Source organism: Pristiophorus japonicus, chromosome 3 (assembly GCF_044704955.1).
Source record: "Pristiophorus japonicus isolate sPriJap1 chromosome 3, sPriJap1.hap1, whole genome shotgun sequence".
NCBI lineage: Eukaryota > Metazoa > Chordata > Chondrichthyes > Pristiophoridae > Pristiophorus > Pristiophorus japonicus.
The window spans coordinates 237,224,020-237,242,196 of NC_091979.1; the positions used below are offsets into that span (position 1 = coordinate 237,224,020).

The 18,177-nt window shown below is 47.3% G+C and overlaps 1 protein-coding gene across 1 annotated transcript in view; it reads left to right on the forward strand.

Moving 5' to 3' along the window:
- Nucleotides 1-18,177, forward strand: part of LOC139260187 (protrudin-like) — a 187,511-nt gene that overhangs the window by 20,396 nt on the left and 148,938 nt on the right. Inside the window, exon 4 of the mRNA XM_070876452.1 lies at nt 47-159. Within this exon, the coding sequence (XP_070732553.1) occupies nt 47-159 (113 nt within the window). The remainder of the gene's footprint in view (nt 1-46; nt 160-18,177) is intronic.

The following is an 18,177-nucleotide window of genomic DNA, read 5'->3' on the forward strand; positions in this document are numbered from 1 at the left end:
CGCTAATGCTGGACCTTTGTGTCTCTCTCTCTCTCTCTCTCTCTAGGTTCTATGGGAGCCTGCTAGGAACGCTCTCCATCTTTTACCTACTCCCGCTCTGCTGGGTCCTGGCTCTCCTCAACAGTGCGTTGTTTCTAGGAAATGCTGATTTTTACAGGGGTAAGTGATTGGAAATGTGGACGTGAAGTGTCTGATTTAAAGGGGAATGAGACACACTTTGCGTCCCAAGTATTCTCCCAGCACCGGTATAAATGAGTGTGTCTGTCTGTATTTCATTCTCTCTCTCTCTCTCTCCCTGCCTGACATTTGCGGTTAGAGAGCAACTAGTTAGTTGTCTCCACAATTCCCTCGGGGCTTTGGTTAAGTGCCTTGGGGAGTCGGCGATGAATTTGTGTTTTTCGTGAATTGGCTGCAGGTCATTTGCATTTCTCGAGGTTCTGTGGGGTTAGTGGCGTGTGTGTTGTGTGCATGTGTTGTACGTGTGTGCATGTGTTGGGTATGCGTGTTGTGTGTATGCATGTGTTGGGTGTGTGCGTGCATGTGTGTTGTATGCGCGCATTGGGTGCGAGCATATGTGTTGTGTTGGGTGTGTGCATGCGTGGAGCATAGACAGATACAGCAGGAGCGGCAAGGTTGTGGTGAAGGAGCGGCGAGAGACTGTAGAGGGACATGATCAGGGCCCAGGAGAGGCGTGAGTTCGGGGCCAGGGGCTCAGGGGCAGCCCACACTGCGATATGTGTGCACTAGATCTGTGCATCAGAGCTGGTCTCCAGTCGTCTTGGTTAACCCTTGCCACTGGACCAAGACCTCGCTCTGTCAAGCCCGTGTGGTGGCTGGTGTGCAACGGCCACCACACGTTAAAAAATCCACGCACAGGCACCTTCCACCCTTCAGGATGTAGTTCAGGTCTTTCATAGAAACACCTGTGAACTCATCCTTTTTTGGTGTGGAAGCAAGTCATCCTCATTTCGAGGGACTGCCTATGATGTGCATGCGTGTTGGGTGTGCACATGCGTGTTGGGTGTGTTGTGTGTGTCATGTGTGTGTGGTGTGTGCATGCGTGCCTACGGTTCCACAGGTGATCATGCTCCTCTACATCCTTACCTGTCTCAGTTCGTCATTTGTTATCCAGTGAAGATTGCCAGACTTTTGGGCCATGAGTTTGAGAGGTTTGTTGTGTGGGGAATTCCACACCAGTCAAGACTTGAACTTTAATTCCAGTTGCAGTGACAATGGAATCACAATTGGCTTTTATAGCAGTTTCAGGAGGCTTAAGCATTGTTTTGAGCGGTTGATGATTTATCGTGTTTGCTCTACAGTGTCAAAGATTTTCAGTCGGTGAATCCGTTTTGTGAATTTCTGTGCTGATCAGGGTGAGGGATGTTTGTGGAACACTCTGAACTCTGTGTCGGCAACAAGCACGCACTGTACAGAGGCAGAGTGAACCCCTCCCTGCTCTGTCCCTGACTAATGTGCCTCAGTGTCAGTCTCGTTCCCTAATGTACTTTGCCTTTGTTACCTCCAGACTCGATGATTCCAACACTCTCCCGGCCTCCCACCTTCTACCCTATGTAAACTAATGGTGATCCAAAACTCGGCTGCCTGTATCCTAACTCTCACCGAGTCCCGCTCACCCGTCATCACCTACAGTGGCTCCCGGTTAAGCAGCGCTTCGATTTACCCCCAAAAATTCTTATCCTTGTTTTCAAATCCCTTCATGGCCTCGTCCCTCCCTATCTGTGCAATCTCGTCCAGCCCCACACAGCCCCCGCCCCCCGAGATATCTGCGCTCCTCTAATTCTGCCCTCTTGAGCATCTCTGCTTATAATCGCTCAACCATTGGTGGCCGTGCCTTCTGTTGCCTAGGCCCTAAGTTGTAGAATTCTCTCCCTAAACCCCTCTGCGCCTCTCCGCTCCTTAAAACCTACCTCTTTGTCCAAACTTTTGGTCACCTGTCCGAATATCTCCTTATGTGGCTTGGTGTCAAATTTTGATTGAAAATCGCTCCTGTGAAGCACCGTGGGACATTTTATTATGTTAAAGGTGCTATATAAATACAAGTTAGTGTGTGTTTATCCCTTAAAAGCATCTGTTAAGTCACCATGTGGTAGTGAATTCCCAGGATATACTTTAGGCAATGAGCTTAAAGGCTCAGGCCAGGGTAGCTGTTAAACACTGCAACCATGTTCCAGAGACCAGCCCACTACCGGCGACATACACCACGGGAGAGCAGTTAGTATATCCAAAAATATTTTCAGGTGCACTGTCGTTTCTGCACTGCTGCAATTCCGTTTTATGCCTGATGGTGGTAGCACTGAGCTTTCGCACATCATTTTTTTCCACAGCGCCACCAGCAGGCACTCTGTCATACTGCAGGCCCACTTCATCCTAGGCAGTCCCTCAGAATCGAGGAAGACTTGCTTCCACTCTAAAAATGAGTCCTTAGGCAGCTGAATAATCTAATATGAGAACCACAGTCCCTGTTACAAGTGGGTCAGACAGTCATTGAGGGAAAGGATGGGTGGGACAGGTTTGCCGCACGATCCTTGTGCTGCCTGCCTGCCTGCAAGCTCTCGGCGATGAGACTCGAGGTGCTCAGCGCCCTCCCGGATGCACTTCTTCCACTTAGGGCGGTCTTTGGTCAGAGGCTCCCAGGTGTCAGTGGGGATGTTGCACTTTATCAGGGAGGCTTTGAGAGTGCCCTTGTGACGTTTCCTCTGCCCACCTTTGGCTTGTTTGCCGTGAAGAAGTTCTGAGTAGAGCGCTTGCTTTGGGAGTCTCGTGTCTGGCCTGCAAACAATGTGGCCTACCCAGCGGAGCTGATCAAGTGTGGTCAGTGTTTCAATGCTCGGGATGTTGGCCTGGTCAAGGTGCGTCTGTCCTCCCAGGGGATTTGTAGGATCTTGCGGAGACATCGTTGGTGGTATTTCTCCAGCGATTTGAGGTGTCTACTGTACAGGGTCCATGTCTCTGAGCCATACAGGAGGGTGGATATCACTACAGCCCTGTAGACCATGAGCTTGGTGGCAGATTTGAGGGCCTGGTCTTCAAACACTCTTTTCCTCAGGCGGCCAAAGGCTGCACTGGAGGTGGTGTTGGATCTCGTCGCCAATGTCTGCTCTTGTTGATAAAAGGCTCCCGAGGTACGGGAAATGGTCCACGTTGTCCAGGGCCGCGCTGTGGATCTTGATGACTGGGGGACAGTGCTGTGCGGCAATCCAGTGGAAGCCATTGAAATAAGATTGAAGTGGGAGACCAGTTTTGTAGGGATCACTTGTGACGATCGATTTCTAAGACCGCTCTTTGTCGGCTGGCACGGACACGATAGGCCGAAATGGCCTCCTTCCTGTGCTGTAAATTTCTGCGATTCCAACTCCAGTGTGCCTGCACTCAATGAAACCCAGCGGCATTTCCATTTTCATGGCCACCCATCTGCCGCTGCGAGAATTGTGACTCTACTCCAAACCTGGAGCTGATGCAAAACAGTAACCAGGCTGGCTTTTGTGGCACAGCTGACCGAGCATAACAGCAGCTGCCGACACCTGATTGCAAACAGATCCTGCTGTGAGGTGTATTTTCCATGGAAATATACTGCAACGGATTAGCTGGATTATCGCCACACTGCAGTGAAGCCTGTCCCCACAGTGGGTCTTGTAATATCTTACTTCCATTCTTTCTCAACAAAAGGGGACTAAATCCTTTCTTTGGCTGTTTAATTTTCTTTAGTTGTCAACTTTGTCTCCCTTTCTCATCCCCGTAATCCCTTTAATGGCAGCGTAGAGTGACATCATCAAGGTCCAGGTCAGTGATTGGAGGATGGGCAGGAGCAGCGAGGTCGGGGCGAAGGAGCAGCGAGGTCGGGGCGAAGGAGCAACGAGAGACTGGAGAGACGTGATCGGGACCCGGGAGAGGTGTGAGTTCGGGGCCAGGGGCTCAGGGGCAGCACGGGCCAGCCCACACTGCGATATGTGTGCGCACTAGTTCCATGCAGCAGAGCAGGTCTCCAGTCGTCTTGGTTAACCCTTGCCACTGGACCAAGACCTAGCTCTGTCAAGCCCATGTGGTGGCTGGTGTGCAACGGCCACCACACGTTAAAAAAATCCACGCACAGGCATCTTCCACCCTTCAACATGTAGTTCGGGACCTGGAATGTCAGGGCAAAATTTTGGCAGATGGTGTGTAAAGGGGGTGGCGTGTGTTGTGTGGTCTCTATGAGGGGGTCAGGTTCCCTGCTGACCAACTTGAGCGGTTTTGAATCGCTCCCCCTCCCTTGGGTTCTGTACTCTGGATTTATTTGGGGGGTGTGACAAAAGTGCAGAGGACACTGGTTTGATGCAAAGAATTTTGGTTTCATTACAGTCAAAGTGATACAGGCTTATTATTCTAGTAAGAAGGTACAAGGCCAAACTTACAATCACTCTAATAAAGAACCGTACAAGGAAAGGTACAAGGTCAAACTTATAATCACTCTAATAAAGTACCATGCACTACACATTCAAAGGGGGTTGCAGTAAAATTATACCTCCCACCTCCCAATACCTAATTCTAGCTAGGTTAGACTCCAGGGCAGGCAGGGACTTAGGCTTACCAATCCTTTCGATAGTTAATGGTAGATGGTGATGTTCTTCCTTTCTTCAGGACTTCAAGAATTCGAGGCTGGAGAAGTTAGTTTTACAACTTTCGCGTTGGTTTCTCTCCTTGTCTTGATGAGGTAGTAGCAACCATCTCTCTCTCTCTCTCTCTCTCTCTCTCTCTCTCTCTCTCTCTCTCTCTCTCTCTCTCTCTCCCCCTCCCTCCCCTCTGTCTTCTCTCCTCTTCTCTCTCTAACCTCTGTTGAAAACAGTGGCCAGTTATACGATTTCACTGTTCTAATCTTGCCGCCCAATCTGTTCACAATCCTTTGTATAATTTTGGCGGGTTTGGTTCTCCGAGTAAAAGATCCTCTCGGAATGAGTGATCACAGTATGGTTGAATTTGTAATACAGATTGAGGGTGAGGAAGTAGTGTCTCAAACGAGCATACTATGCTTAAACAAAGGGGACTACAGTGGGATGAGGGCAGAGTTGGCTAAAGTAGACTGGAAACACAGACTAAACGGTGGCACAATTGAGGAACAGTGGAGGACTTTTAAGGAGCTCTTTCATAGTGCTCAACAAAAATATATTCCAATGAAAAAGAAGGGCAGTAAGAGAAGGGATAACCAGCCGTGGATAACCAGGGAAATTAAGGAGAGTATCAAATTAAAAACCAATGTGCATAAGGTGGCCAAGGTTAGTGGGAAACTAGAAGATTGGGAAAATGTTAAACGACAGCAAAGAATGACTAAGAAAGCAATAAAGAAAGGAAAGATAAATTACGAAGGTAAACTTGCGCAAAACATAAAAACGGATAGTAAAAGCTTTTACAGATATATAAAACGGAAAAGAGTGACTAAAGTAAATGTTGATCCCTTAGAAGATGAGAAGGGGGATTTAATAATGGGAAATGTGGAAATGGCTGAGACCTGAAACAATTATTTTGCTTCGGTCTTCACAGTGGAAGACACAGAAACCATGCCAGAAATTGCTGGTCACAGGAATGTGGGAAGGGAGGACCTGGAGACAATCACTATCACTAGGGGGGTAGTGCTGGACAGGCTAATGGGACTGAAGGTAGACAAGTCCCCTGGTCCTGATGAAATGCATCCCAGGGTATTAAAAGAGATGGCGGAAGTTATAGCAGATGCATTCGTTATAATCTACCAAAAGTCTCTGGACTCTGGGGAGGTACCAGCGGATTGGAAAGCAGCTAATGTAATGCCTCTGTTTAAAAAAGGGGGCAGACAAAAGGCAGGTAACTATAGGCCGGTTAGTTTAACATCTGTAGTTGAGAAAATGCTTGAAACTATCATTAAGGAAGAAATAGCGGGACATCTAGATAGGAATAGTGCAATCAAGCAGACGCAACATGGATTCATGAATGGGAAATCATGTTTAACTAATTTACTGGAATTCTTTGAGGATATAACAAGCATGGTGGATAGAGGTGTACCGATGGATGTGGTGTATTTAGATTTTCAAAAGGCATTCGATAAGGTGCCACACAAAAGGTTACTGCAGAAGATAAAGGTACGTGGGGTCAGTGGAAATGTATTAGCAAGGATAGAGAATTGGCTGGCTAACAGAAAGCAGAGAGTCAGGATAAATGGGTCCTTTTCGGGTTGGAAATCGGTGGTTAGTGGTGTGCCACAGGGATCGGTGCTGGGACCACAACTGTTTACAATATACATAGATGACCTGGAAGAGGGGACAGAGTGTAGTGTAACAAAATTTGCAGATGACACAAAGATTAGTGGGAAAGCGGGTTGTGTAGAGGACACAGAGAGGCTGCAAAGAGATTTAGATAGGTGAAGCGAATGGGCTAAGGTTTGGCAGATGGAAAACAATGTTGGAAAGTGTGAGGTCATCCACCTTGGGGGAAAAAAAACAAAAAAAGGGAATACTATTTGAATGGGGAGAAATTGCAACATGCTGCGGTGCAGAGGGACCTGGGGGTCCTTGTGCATGAATCCCAAAAAGTTAGTTTGCAGGTGCAGCAGGTAATCAGGAAGGCGAATGGAATGTTGGCCTTCATTGCGAGAGGGATGGAGTACAAAAGCAGGGAGGTCCTGCTGCAACTGTATAGGGTATTGGTGAGGCCGCACCTGGAGTACTGCGTGCAGTTTTGGTCGCCTTACTTAAGGAAGGATATACTGGCTTTGGAGGGGGTACAGAGACGATTCACTAGGCTGATTCCGGAGATGAGGGGGTTACCTTATGATGATAGATTGAGTAGACTGGGTCTTTACTCGTTGGAGTTCAGAAGGATGAGGGGTGATCTTACAGAAACATTTAAAATAATGAAAGGGATAGACAAGATAGAGGCAGATAGATTGTTTCCACTGGTCGGGGAGACTAGAACTAGGGGGCACAGCCTCAAAATACAGGGGAGCCAATTTAAAACTGAGTTGAGAAGGAATTTCTTCTCCCAGAGGGTTGTGAATCTGTGGAATTCTCTGCCCAAGGAAGCAGTTGAGGCTAGCTCATTGAATGTATTCAAGTCACAGATAGATAGATTTTTAACTAATAAGGGAATTAAGGGTTATGGGGAGCGGGCGGGTAAGTGGAGCTGAGTCCACGGCCAGATCAGCCATGATCTTGTTGAATGGCGGAGCAGGCTCGAGGGGCTAGATGGCCAACTCCTGTTCCTAATTCTAATGTTCTTATGTTCTTCATTGCGAGAGGGATGGAGTATAAAAGCAGGGAAGTCTTGCTACAGTTATACAGGGTATTGGTGAGGCCACACCTGGAATACTGCGTGCAGTTTTGGTTTCCATGTGTATGTAAGGATATACTTGCTTTGGAGAGAAGGTTCACTAGGTTGATTCTGGGGATGAGGGGGTTGACTTATGAGGAAAAGTTGAGTATTTTGGGCCTCTATTCATTGGAATTCAGAAGAATGAGAGGTGATCTTATCGAAACGTATAAGATTATGAGGGGGCTTGACAAGGTGGATGCAGAGAGGATGTTTCTACTGATAGGGGAGACTAGAACTAGGGGGCATAATCTTAGAATAAGGGGCCGCCCATTTAAAACTGAGATGAGGGGGAATTTCTTCTCTGAGGGTTGTGGATCTGTAGAATTCGCTGCCTCAGAGAGCTGTGGAAGTTTGGACATTGAATAAATTTAAGTCAGAAATAGACAGTTTCTTAAATGATAAGGGAATAAGGGGTTATGGGGAGCAGGAAGGGAAGTGGACCTGAGTCCATGATCAGATCAGCCATGATCGTATTGAATGCGGAGCAGGTTCAAGGGGCCATATGGCCTACTCCTGCTCCTATTTCTTATGTTCTTATTTGAAACATCTGTGAACTTATCCTTTTTTGGCATGGAAGCAAGTCATCCTTGTTTTGAGGGATCGCCAATGATGATGATGAATTCCGAGGTTCTCAACCCTTTTGCTCCAGAGGAACCCTCCGTGTTCTACAAATTCCACAGACCCCCTGTAGTACAACACAACAATATTTTTCCCTGCATCAAAATTACTCATTAATAGCCCTTGCGTAAAGAGGGATTTATTAAGTCCTAAATTTGCGTAAGCAACATACTGCAGTGTAATGTATTTGCTTCATGGATCCTTTATTTAAGAATTCATAGCAACACATTGCTATTAAGAACTAGTTGGTTTATTAGCAAAGGTTTAACAATCACACTACACATTACCAGTTCATCCACCAGGCTCACAACTGCATACCTCATCGTGGATGACCTAGACCCAACTGACTGGGGTTTTATTGAGTCTTGTGACCATCACGTGACTGGCTAAGCCACTCGCAATGCAAAAGAGCTACAAACCGCTCACAGGTTCATACATTACACGTAGATGCTGGAAAACTGAAATAAGAATGGAAAATGCTGGAACAATACTCAGCAGGTCAGGCAGCATCTGTGGAGTGAGGAACAGAGTTAGCATTTCGGGTCTGATGAAAGGTCTGCTTCTTTTCTAAATTTACATTATCTGCTCATTGTCTGCTCCACCTCATTACCATTTGCTTAACAGGAAATAAACCAGGAGCAACGAGTGCGGTGCTCAGTAGAGGCTTGTTTTCTGCACCGTCAGACTGGACTAAAATTTAGGGACCACGTCCTCCATTTGGGGAACATAAGAACATAAGAATTAGGAGCAGCATTTGGCCCCTCGAGCCTGCTCCGCCATTCAATAAGATCATGGCTGATCTTCCACCTCAACTCCACTTTCCTGCACTGTCCCCCTATCCCTTGATTCCCTTAATATCCAAAAATCTATCAATCTCTGTCTTGAATATACTCAATGACTGAGCATCCACAGCCCTCTGGGGTAGAGAATTCCAAAGATTCACCACCCTCTGAGTGAAGAAATTTCTCCTCATCTCAGTCCTAAATGACCGACGACTTATTCTGAGACTGTGACCCCTGGTTCTGGAATCCCCAGCCAGGGGAAACATCCTCCCTGCATCTAGACTCCCCAGCCCGGGGAAACATCCTCCCTGCATCTACCCTGCATCTACCCTGTCAAGCCCTGTAAAAAATTTTGTATGTTTTAATGAGATCATCTCATTCTTCTAAACTCTAGAGAATATAGGCCTAGTCTACTCAATCTCTCCTAGGACAATCCCCCCATCCCAGGAATCAGTCTGGTGAACCTTCGTTGCACTCCCTCTATGGCAAGTATATCCTTCCTTGGGTAAGGAGACCGAAACTGTACATAGTACTCCAGGTGTGGTCTCACCAGGGCTCTATATAATTGCAGTAAGACGTCTTTACTCTTATACTCAAATCCTCTTGTAATAAAGGCCAACATACCATTTGCTTTCTTAATTGTTTGCTGTACCTGCATGTTAACTTTCAGTGATTCATGTACAAGGACACCCAGGTCCCTCTGAACACCAACATTTCCCAATCTCTCACCATTTAAAAATAAATGCTCTGCATTTATATTTTTCCTACCAAAGTGGATAACATTGAAATACAACTTTCCTCTTATTTTGAAAACAAACCCCAACTCATTCATGTGCGAATCTAGACAACAACAACAACAACTTGTATTTATATAACGCCTTTAACGTCCCATGGCGCTTCACAGGAGTATTATGAGATTAGCGCATCGAAGAGGTAGGCTTTAAGGAGCGTCTTGAAGGAAGAAAGCGAGGTGGAAAGGTTTAGGGAGGGAGTTCCAGAGCTTGGGGCCCTAGGCAACAGAAGGCACGGCCACCAATGGTTGAGCGATTATAATCAGGGATGCTCAAGAGGGCAGAATTAGAGGAACGCAGACATCTTGTTGGTGAGAGGCGGGGGGGAGGGAGGTTGTGGGGCTGGAGGAGATTACAGAGATAGGGAGGGGCGAGGGCCATGGAGGGATTTGAAAACAAGGATGAGAATTTTGAAATCGAGGCGTTGCTTAACCGGCAGCCAGTGTAGGTCAGTGAGCACAGGAGGTGATGGGTGAGAGGGACTTGGTACGAGTTAGGACACGGGTCAGCCGAGTTTTGGAACACCTCTGGTTTACCTTGGGTAGAATGTGGGAGGCCAGCCAGGAGTGGGGGCAGGCTCTTCGACTAATGTGGGCAGGAGGAAGTGTCACAGCGGAGCTAAACCCTGCTCTTGCCCTGCCTGCACACTTCCCAGCAGGACTGGCTAGGTTGCTATCAGTGAAAACCCTGACTGACGGACTTTATTTTTTGCCTCTCCCTAGCCCAGCGGCACTGAGGGCAGTTTGTAGCAACTCTCCTCCCTCCTTTGGCTCTGCTGCCGAATTGAGCATAGACCAGAGAGTGAACTTGGGATTTTCCTGGCCTGTATGACTCGAGTTGCAAACAATCTTTACCAACTGTTTATTTTACATCCCTCTCAAAGTTTAATTTAATTTCTGTGTTCCTATTTACTCCCTCTGAGCCTTTGTCTGTTTATTTTCCTGTTGTCTGTTTCTCTGATGTTTGGGCCTTATTTCCTATTCGCGTTAATGATCTTTCCCCTACCGTTAGTTTTTGTCTCTCTGTCTCCACTCACTTGTGTCCCTCTGGTCCACAGACTTCAGACACGTTGATTTTGCAAAGACTCTTACCTTCTCCTCGTTGCTTACATATTGCTCCAAGTGATAAGAAAACAGCCAAAATCAATACAGGTGCAGCGTCCAAAACCCGGAGTTCCGCACTTCGGGACGATTCGTGGCAGGGTTGTCCGGAATCTGTAAAATGTTCCGGAATCCGGACTGGACGACCCTGCGTGACCTCGGGCCTTTCCGCTGCTTGCCTCGCCTCCCTTACCTCGGGGCCTCCTCGCTGGCCAGCCCGACAACATCCTTGGCGAGGCATGGCCCCGGACGGCCTGAACAGCTCCTCAGCAGGTAACCCTCCCCCCCCCTCTTTCTGGCGTTCCGAAATCTGGGAATACCCGAACCTGGGTTCGTGTGTTTCTGGATTCGTGGTGTCAGAAAGACGTTCCAAAGTCCGGAAAAATGCAAAATCCGGAACTGCCTCGGTTCGGATTCGGAATGCTGCACCTGTAGTTGTGTTTTATTACTGTGTTTCTTCGTTTCAGAGCTCTGAGTTGTGAGGACAGGTGAGACTTGTTTCATAAGAACTTAAGAAATAGGAGCACGAGTAGGCTACTCGACCACTCAATAAGATCATGGCTGATCTTCGACCTCAACTCCACTTTCCTGCACAATTCCCATTTCACTTAATTCCCTTAATATTCAAAAATCTATCGATCTGTCTTGAATATACTCAAAGACTGAGCCTTCACAGCCCTCTGGGGTAGAGAATTCCAAAGATTCACCACCTTCTGAGTGAAGAAATTCCTCCATCAGTCCTAAATGGCTGACCTGAGACTGTGACCCCTGCTTCTAGACTCCCTAGCCAGGGGAGACATCCTCCCTGCATCTACCTGTCAAACCCTTTGAGTTGTACATGTTTCAATGCGATATAAAGAAAAAAAAAGGACTTGCATTTATATAGCGCCTTTCACGACCACCGGACGTCTCAAAGCGCTTTACAGCCAATGAAGTACTTTTGGAGTATAGTCACTGTTGTAACATGAGAAACGCGGCAGCCAATTTGCGCACAGCAAGCTCCCACAAACAGCAATGTGATAATGACCCGATAATCTGTTTTTGTGATGTTGATTGAGGGATAAATATTGGCCAGGGCATCGAGGATAATTCCCCTGTTCTTCTTCGAAATTGTGCCATGGGAGAGAGCAGACAGGACCTCGGTTTAACGTCTCATCATTGCACTGGGAGTGTCAGCCTGGATTTATGTGCTCAAGTCTCTGGAGTGGGACTTGAACCCACAAACTTCTGACTCTGAGGCGAATGTGCTACCTACTGAGCCACAGCTGAATGAAATCACCTCTCATTCTGCTAAGTACTAGAGAATATAGGCCTCGTCGACTCAATCTCTCCTCAGAGGAAAATCTTTCATCCCAGGAATCAGTCTGGTGAACCTTTGTTGCACTCCCTCTAAGGCATGTATATCCTTCCTTAGTAATGCACTAGCTGGAATGAGAGATTAGAGCTGAGCTCTGAGAAATTATGTTCTGTGGATTCATTCAGCTCACGGCTGATCTGCATCTTAACTCCAACTGCTGGCCTGGCTTCCAAATCGCTGAATACCTTCCCTCGTCCAACAAAAATCAAATCGATCACAAGCTTCGAAATTTTATAAAAGCAAATTTTAATACTTATCCAACCCCGACGCGAGGTGGCTGTAGTTTCTGGTGCAGTTCCACATGGCCCTCTGTTTAGGCAGAATGGCGAGGAGAGGAGGGGAAATTCTTTTGAGGTTAACTTTCCCGTTTTGAGTGAAAATAAGATGATCGGTTGCAGCTTAATCCCGGGCTGAATAGAACAATGATTTTGTTTCCGAAGCTCCGACTGTAGTTTACAGTCCAGTGCCTTGGGTGAGTTGCTGCTGCCAATTGGATTGAATTACATGCAATTTAACATGCGTTTCTTTTTTTTCGTTGCAAATCTCTGTTATAACTTGGAGTCTTGGTGAGCGTTTCATCCCGCCCCCCCCCCCCCGGCTCAGGAAAGAGCTTCCTCCTTCTCCCTTCCCATTCAAACCACCTCCCCACCCCAGCCACCACTGCCTGCACCCTGTATGTCCATCATGTGTATGTATCAAAAGTGTCCGGAAGGGCTTGACCAGATTTGCGTTTATTAACCGCATCGAATGGAATCATTTGTACCGTGTTACAGCGTGTAATTCATTCCAGCGTAGGGGTACAGGTCGGTTCACAGCTGTTTGCAGGATACAAAATATTTGAGCAACTTTCCGCTCTGCGGCCTGTTCTGCTTTGGATCGCCGCAGAACAGCTCCCTGCCTGAACCCATCGCCAGATTTGTAGACCCACTTTACGGCGGATCAATAATTAGCAGCATAAAAGTAGGAATAAGAAAAAGCCTTTTTGACTTGAGGGGGCGAAGATGAGGGCTGTACCAGGGGGAACGGTAAGGGTGGGAGAAGAGTAATCATTTTAATAGGGACTAGGGCATCAAAAGTGGTAGTGAGGGTGTGATTGAGCAGATCGGTGGCTGAAGAAATGTCATTGTTAAAAGAGGGCCAAATGTTGGACAGTTTTGAGTTGATAAGTGCAGCTGTAATAGAGTTTGGAGAGAGTTTTTTCCAGGGCGGATGCAGAAGGAAGTAGGTTTGGATTGGGGAAGGTGGATTTGGGTCGATAGTGATACAAGGAAATGGTCAGAGATGGCTTTATTTTTAATTGATACAATTGGAATAGAAAGGCTACGAGAGATTGCAAGGTCAAGGGGGTGGCCGTGAATGTGGGTTGAGGAATTTACACGGAGGGAGAGATTAAGGGAGGACAGGGGGGTAGTGAATTCCGAGGAGAGAGAACAAGATGAGTTGAGATGGAGGTTGAAATCACCGAGGATGAGAAGTCGCTCGATGCAAAGGCTGAGGGAGGAAAGCTGAGGATATATCCGTGATAACGTTTTTATCATGTTTGGGTGGGCGGGAGAGAATGAGAATTTTGAATGAGAGGTCAGAGGGATGGAATAAGGTGAGATATTCAAAAGATGAGAAAGTGGCGGAGGAGTAAGGGGACAGACCAAGATATGATTACTGCAATCACTGTAGTATTCTCATTGATAATAATGGGAACTCCATTTGTATGAGCTCACATTATGATTAATGAGAATACCCCACTAAAACACACACAACATAATCAATAGAAAAAAAAAAACACCGCGCATATTTAAAATTAATTGAAATTGAATGTTTTAGATTTTTAAATTTTTGGAATTTTTTTTAACATGTTTTACTAGGGTTAAAAACTAAACTTATCTTAATGGACAGGGTTTTTCATATAAAAATGAGTGATTAAATTACATTTTTCTATGTTTTAAAACTCTTATGCTGGTAAAAGTAAGCTATGAGCCTAATTTTACCAGGCGCAAGATTTTAAAGGACATTCGTTGGGCAAGTAGCCCAAATCTCTGCGCCACGTATGTCCTTCTCCCGGGGATGCGTTCGATCAGATAGCAAAAGCCGGTTCTCGGCGCATACGCATCCCCCGCCCGCCCCCCGAGAACCGGCATTTGCGAGGCCTTGCCGGGTACGCGCACATCGTACACACCCCACATCCGGAGAGGCCGCAATTTTCGGCCCAGTTTCTGTGCTTTTCAATTCTATCCCTCTAGAAATGAACCCCGGTGCTTTGCTTGCATATTTCTCTCGCCTTGTTCCATAGGCGTTCCCTCGCACAGGGATGACTTGCTTCCACGAGTTCAAAGATGTTTAGATGAAGGACCCGATGTTCCAGTCCTGAACTCCAATTGAGAGGGTGGAAGATGCCTGTGCATGAATTTTTTTAACGTGGGGTGACCGTTGCACATCAGCCACCACACGGGCTTGACAGAGCTAGGTCTTGGTCCAGTGTCAAGGGTTAACCAGGGCGACTGGAGACCTGCTCTGCTGCACGGACCAAGCGCACGCACATATCGCAGTGTGGGCTGGTCCGTGCTGCCCCTGGGCCCTCGGCTCTTCTGGGCCCCGTACCCTCATCTGTCGCACCTCCACAACGATCTCTCGCCGCTCCTCCGCCACAAACATTCACCGCATCTCCTTGTTTAACCCACTTTTAACCAACGGCCTGCAGAACAGGCAATGCTGCTTCATATTGAGTTCGGCTGCTTCTGTTGTCAGCTATGCTGCACTAAAGTCAACACGTCCGTTAAGGTCACCCCCCACCCCCTTTAAGTACAGGGAACTATGAACCAGAGCCGCACCTACGATATGTGTAATCATAATAGTGTTGTAGGAAAAATAAATAGCTGCGGAGCCCTGTCTGGAGTAAGAATAACAAATGGGTCAGGTCTGTGGAAGGAAGAATGAGTGATGGGAAGCAGGGCCTGTTGCAGTGCTGTATGTTTGTAGTGAGATTCCACATAGTGCGTTTCAGAGCGCGAGTAACTATAACACACACTAAATGTAATTCTGTAAAATGACATCCTGTCTGGCCCGGGCCCCTTCAACTTTCCTTTTTATTTAAAGCCAGAAACTACTCGTATGTAACTGGTGCAATATATCAGTTGACTGTTCTTTTCGCCCATTCTTCCTGTGACTGGAGCTGAGGTACTGCTCCACGAGCCTCGAAGGGGCCTCGATGCCCCGTTCAAGATCCTGATGCGCGAACGCGTGCGGTGAGTGTAGAGCAAGTTGTTCGACCGCAGAGAGCGAGGGCGCTCGCCCGTGCATCAGGGAGGATGCTGAGCACCTCGAGTCTCATTGCCGAGAGCATGCAGAAATCAAGCGTAGGCAGCGGAAAGAGCGTGCGGCAAACCTGTCCCACTCGCCCTTTCCCTCAACGACTATCTGTCCCACCTGTGACGGGGACTGTGGTTCTCGTATTGGAATGTTCAGCCACCTAAGGACTCATTTCTAGAGTGGAAGCAAGTCTTCCTCGATTCCGAGGGACTGCCTATGATTGATTGTCACCTGACTTCGAGCTCCTGATCGGACTTGCGCGCACACGGCGGTGACGGAATTCAGCCACTCGCCGGGAGGAACACCGAGTCTATTTAACGGACGGACTGGAACCTGCTATGGCCGCAGGCGGTCTCTCTGTAATGAGTGGCCGTGGTGGGAGAGCACCAGGGCTTGAACTGGCTCCTGTTCTTGCCATACGCACCTGCGTGCGCACAAACGCTCCTTTCCATCAAGGGTTTCTACGTGGCAATCAGCAGCAGGAACCCGGACAGCGTGTGTGTCTTGTTTTGTTTTCCCTCCCACCCGCCCCCCTCCCCACCTTCCCTAGTGCATGGTACTGAGGCAAATTGCAACAGCCCAACTACTGTCCCAGCTGACTCGTCACAGACCCGAGATCAACCCTGGGGCTTTCCTTGTTCTGATGGCACAATACAGCACACCTTGGTACCTTTAGCTGTTTGAGTGAGGGAGTGAAAGAGAGAAAGACTTGCATTTATATAGCGCCTTTCACAACCTCCGGGCTTGCCAAAGCGCTTTACAACCAATGAAGTGCTTTCTTTGAGTGTAGCCACTGTTGTAATGTATGAAATGCGGAAACCAAATTACGCACAGCAAGCTCCCACAAACCAGCAATGTGAAAATGAGCAGATAATCTGTTTTAATGATGGTGGTTGAGGGCTCGATATTGGCCAGGACACCGGGGGGTGGGGGGAACTTACATGCTCTTCTTCAAATAGTGCAGTGGGATCTGTTAGGGACTCAAAACGTATACCAATGGCAGGGATTTACTCCGATCACTCACATCCCAACTGAAGCATGATGTGACTCTCCCGCAGAAACGGCAGGTTGACTGGATGTTGCCTGGACTGGAGAATTTTAGCTATGAGGAAAGATTGGAAAGGCTGGAGTTGTTTTCTTTGGAACAGAGGGGGCTGAGGGGGAGACCTTATTAAGGTGTATAAAATTATGAGCGGCCTAGGTAGAGTGGATAGAAAGGGCCTATTTCCCTTGGCAGAGGGGCATAGATTTAAAGTAAGTGGTAAGAGGTTTTGAGGGGAAATTTCTTCACCAAGGGTGGTGGGGTTCTGGAACGCACTGTCGGAAAGGGTGGTAGAGGCAGAAACCCTCACCACATTGGATGTGCACTTGAAATGCTGTAATCTACAGGACTACAGACCAAGAGCTGGAAAGTGGGATTAGGCTGGATAGCTCTTTGTCGGCCGGCACAGACACAATGGGCCGAAATGGCCTCCTTCCAGGCTGCAAATTTCTATAATTCTATTCTATGACTCTGGGTGAGAAATTCCTTTTTAAATTAAAAATCGGAGATAGCCCCTCTATCGAAGGTGCCGTCTTTCAGATGAGACGTTAAACCGAGGCCCCGACTGCTCTCTCAGGTAGACGCAAAAGATCCCATGGCACTATTTCGAAGAAGAACAGAGGAGTTATCCCCAGTGTCCTCAGGCCAATATTTATCCCTCTTAACAACATCACTAAAACAGATTATCTGGCTATTATCACATTGCTGTTTGTGGGAGTTTGCTGTGTGCAAATTGGCTGCCGCGTTTCCTACATTACAACAGTGACTACACTCCAAAAGTATTTCATTGGCTGTAAAGCGCTTTGAGACGTCCGGTGGTCGTGAAAGGTGCTATATAAATCCAAGATTATATACAAGTCTCTTTCATTGGCTGTAATGCGCTTTGGGACATACTGAGGTCATCAAAGGCGCTATATAAATGCAAGTCTTTTAACACCTGATGGCTGGTGCCCTGATGACGTATCTGGGGACGACTGTACCCCAGGTCTGGAGAACAGTGGTGGATTTTAAAAATGACAAACAAAGGGGAGGAGGGTGAACAGTATGGAGGTGTGTTAAAGTTGGCTCCTATTCTTTTTAGTAATAGCACATTAAAACCATTTGGGGGCAGTATCACCCCTTGCCTGGATTGCAATTGGAAACCAGTGTATTATACATGTCACAGTGACCCACAAAGATTAATTGCTTACTCCTGTAATCAGACTCCTATTCTGTCGAGTCCTAACTTGCTAAATCTATACATTTGTTTCCTGCTGATTGTCCTCTTCACCCTCTCGAGTGGGGGGAATTATTTATGAGCTCGAGATTGCATGGTTTGCAAAGAAAACGAAGTTAAACTGACCTCGTTTCTTGTAGCTGCAGATTTAGACGGATGAAAAATGGCTCATCGGTGAAGTTTAAAAACTGCACGTTCATTGTGCTTTTGCGTGGGGAGTAACGGCGGGATGCAATTGTGCAATTTTCATAACTGTCTGTTGAACTGTGGAGTAATGGCCATTATCACAATTGATAATGCCATTAACACTAGGGCAAAGTGCTAATGGTGGCAGCAATGGAATCCGTTTGTGGCAATGAATTAAGAGCATTGCGCACGAAGCATATTGCAGTACGAGGCGAATTTACGTCATGGTGTGGACCTTTTGAGGCTGCACCAACGTTAGCGTCCTCGACCAAGCCAATATCCCCAGCATTGAAGCACTGACCACACTCTACCAGCTCCGCTGGGCAGACTCCCAAAGCAAGTGCCCTACTCGGAACTCCTACACAGCAAGCGAGCCCCAGGTGGGCAGAGGAAATGTTTCAAGGACACCCTCAAAGCCTCCTTGATAAAGTGCAACTTCCCCCCCCT